Raw genomic sequence first — 3,172 nt, forward strand, 5'->3', positions numbered from 1 at the left:
GGTGCTAGCTCACGTGTGGCAGATGCAGCCATTGGCCGCCCCTAATTATAGGCACGCTCCGGGGCCCCGAGCAGCATTATGCAAATGGGGGAGTGCAGCACGGGGCAGACCTGCCGCCTGGCTTCATTCATGCCGCCAGCCCCGGGGGGGAGCGGGGCCGGCTATTGTGTCCCAGGGTATATAAGGTGTCCTGAGGCCCGTCGTGTGCCAAACTCGCGGCTCACACGAGCTGATCGCGGCGGAGATCACTTCAAAGACAAGAGCAGTCGCGTGTCTCCACCACCCCCCCCCGGCTCCCGCCCTCCCCCCCTCTCCCCACCACATTTGCCAGCCTATCTTCTTCTCGTCTCCCCCCCCGCCCCCGCACTTGCATCTCGGAGGCTTTTTCCATGTGAGTATGCGGCAGGGCAGGCTCCGCGCCCCCCCTCCCCGTCCCCGCAGCGCCGTGTCGGGTGTCAGCCCCGCTCTCTCCCCGCAGGATGCCCGCCAGCCCGGGCGAGGCGCCGAGCAGCGCGGCGGCCCCGTCGGACGAGGAGCGGGAGCGGGAGCCGGCGCGGCGGCGGCGGCGGGGCGGGCGGCGCGGGGCGCGGGGCGAGGCGGCGCTGCACAGCCTGCGCCGGACGCGGCGGGTGAAGGCCAACGACCGCGAGCGGCACCGCATGCACACGCTCAACGCGGCGCTGGACGCGCTGCGCGGCGTGCTGCCCACCTTCCCCGACGACACCAAGCTCACCAAGATCGAGACGCTGCGCTTCGCCCACAACTACATCTGGGCGCTGGCCGAGACCCTGCGCCTGGCCGACCAGCGCCTGCCGCGCCCGCCCCCGCGCCGCGCCCACGGGCCGCCCAGCCCCGGCAGCGACGCGGGCTCGTGGCGCTCCGCCAGCCCCGCCGCCTCAGACGACCTCGCCTACGGCGCCGCCGACACGCTCCTCCCCTTCCGCGGCCTGCAGAGCCCCGGCCACGGCCCCGGGCCCGGCCAGGGCCCGGCCTGCTGCGGGCAGCACCGCTAGCGCCCGCCTTCGCCTCAGGCCTTGCTTGCCTGCTGGGCCCGGCGGCCTCCCGTCCAGGCTGGCGGCTCCGGTTCCCCCCCCGCCGGGGTTTCTCAGTCCTCCTTCCGCCGGGACTTGCACTGTCCTGAATCCCACCCCACTTCGTGGCTTCCCTTCCCCCCACAGGACTTTCTCCCACTCCTGTCACACCGTCATGACCTCCACACCACCCCTCGAAAGGACTCGCGCCCTCTCCCCTTGCACTGTCCTGAACTCCACACCTCCACCCCGCCTTCGGGGCTTCCCTTCCCGCTGGCCCGCGCCGCCGCCGGGGTGCCGGTTAGAAAAGGGAAGAAAAAAGGGGACAGATTTGCTGCTGCAGACGAGGTGAAAAGTCAATTTTACAATTTGTCGGACTCTAATGAAGAAAAATGAGCATGAAAATGGGGTTTGAACGGCCTGACAATACAATGAAAAGGCTTAAGGGGCTGATGCGGCCCGGTCCGTAGTGCCTCCCCCGGGGGCCGGCCCGCACAACACCCGGGGAAGCGCGGAGTTGGAAAGGGCTCGGCCTCCCCGGCCACGCTCAGCATCTCGCTGAATCCTCCTCTGAAGAGGAAAAGACAAGGAGCTGGTTTCATGCATTATGGATCTCGGCCTCCAGTGCTGCTTTAGAGTAGGACTAGACGCGGGGCATTCAGCAACTGGGCCTGATATTTGTTTAATTTATTCAAGATGTTCATTCACATGAAAATTGTATTTTTGTACATAAAGAGCTCTATTCTATTTTTATTATGTCTTTGTTCAAGCCTGTGGGTCGTTTTTGGTTGGGGTGTTTTTTGTTTTTAAATGTACTTTACTCCATGTAAATAAAAGCTTTTTTAACGTTTGTACTTAATTCCGTTGCTGCCTTCGAGTGGCTCTTTCAGGTCTGTCTCGCTTCGACGCGGCCGGGAGCGAAACGCTCTCAGAAAGTTAACAAGACGTTCCCTGCCACCACGTTATAATCCCAGCTCAACGTCCATCAAGCAATCAATGTGCAGTTTAGGATTCTGATACATCCCCCCGTACTGAACACACATACGCTGCTCTGGGCTCACAATGAGCCAAATTAAAAACTGATTGCTGGGGGGGCCGGGGTGAGCCACCAGCCATTGACTACCTGTAGAGGTGGAGGAAGGGCTCTCTGGTGGAACTAAAGATCAGCTGGCTACTGAGTTTCAAAGAAAAGGGATTAAAAGGATCAATAATATGTGCCAGTTGGGTAGAAAATGACAGGTGATGCCTGGAGCATTGGGTTTGAAGGCTCTATTTTTTTTTCCCAGTCTGTAAGAGGAACTTGAAACTCTTTGGGGATTTGACCCCCCCGCCATTGTGAATCCTCAGGGAGCTGTAAGATGGGCAACATTTGTACTGCCCGTGTATAGGTACATGTGTTTCCGGGGAGTCTCTGTGTGTTTCCATTTGGCTTTCCAAAGACAGGCGAATTCTTATTCTCACAAAGAAAGAGCTTCCAGAGTCAAATCAGTCACCTTCACTCAGCAGGATACTTTTTGACTGCAGCATGTTTATTTGTTACCGCAAACAATTAGCTTTCTTGAATAGGCTTGGTCACAGAAATCGTGCAGATTTTAATGACCAGGCTCGAGTAATTGCAAGTCACCAGAGATACGATTACCCCCCTACGTTATTCACCAGCAAAATGCTGCATATGATGTGGAGATTAATACATATTGCTGAGAGCCTTACACCCTTTACAGACATGGATTAAGCTTCATGTTGTCTGTATGAGAGACAAGAGAAGCATAAAGATATTAAAGAGCCGGGTTTTCACAAAGGCTCAGCACTCAACAGTTGAGGGCAGATTTTCAGAACGGTTCAGGTCTTGCTTTGGCACCAAAATTCAGGCTGGCTTTCCAAAACGGCTAGGCCCACTAGGAAGTGTGGCCAAGAGTGGTGTGATGGGAGCTGCTAGGAGCTGAGCACTTGACACCTGAAATGCTTACATGGAAACTTGGAAATGTGGCCCCAGTCATGGATACCCAAAACTTGGAAGTCCTAATTCACTTTGCCCAAAGGAGCACGGGGGGGCTGGTGAAAGAACTTCAAATGCACTACTGAGTTCCTAATTCAGACTCATCCGCTATAACCAGTGAGCTTCACTCCCTTAAGGCCAAATC

General features: G+C 57.4%; 1 protein-coding gene across 1 annotated transcript; it reads left to right on the plus strand.

Annotated features, from left to right (window-relative positions):
• Window positions 1–317: 317 nt before the first annotated feature.
• On the plus strand, window positions 318–1,799 carry NEUROG1 (neurogenin 1). Its single transcript, XM_090020616.1, has one exon. The coding sequence runs from the start codon at window positions 480–482 to the stop codon at window positions 1,011–1,013; it is 534 nt and encodes a 177-aa protein (XP_089876742.1). The 5' UTR covers window positions 318–479; the 3' UTR covers window positions 1,014–1,799.
• The last annotated feature ends 1,373 nt before the right edge of the window (window positions 1,800–3,172 follow it).

The sequence above is a fragment of the Crocodylus siamensis genome, chromosome 10, assembly GCF_052110815.1.
Source record: "Crocodylus siamensis isolate JL-2025a chromosome 10, ASM5211081v1, whole genome shotgun sequence".
Classification (NCBI taxonomy): domain Eukaryota; kingdom Metazoa; phylum Chordata; order Crocodylia; family Crocodylidae; genus Crocodylus; species Crocodylus siamensis.

Coding starts and splice junctions, on each gene's coding strand:
- NEUROG1 (XM_090020616.1), top strand. CDS start 480: ATGCCCGCCAGCCCGGGCGAGGCGCCGAGCAGCGCGGCGGCCCCGTCG.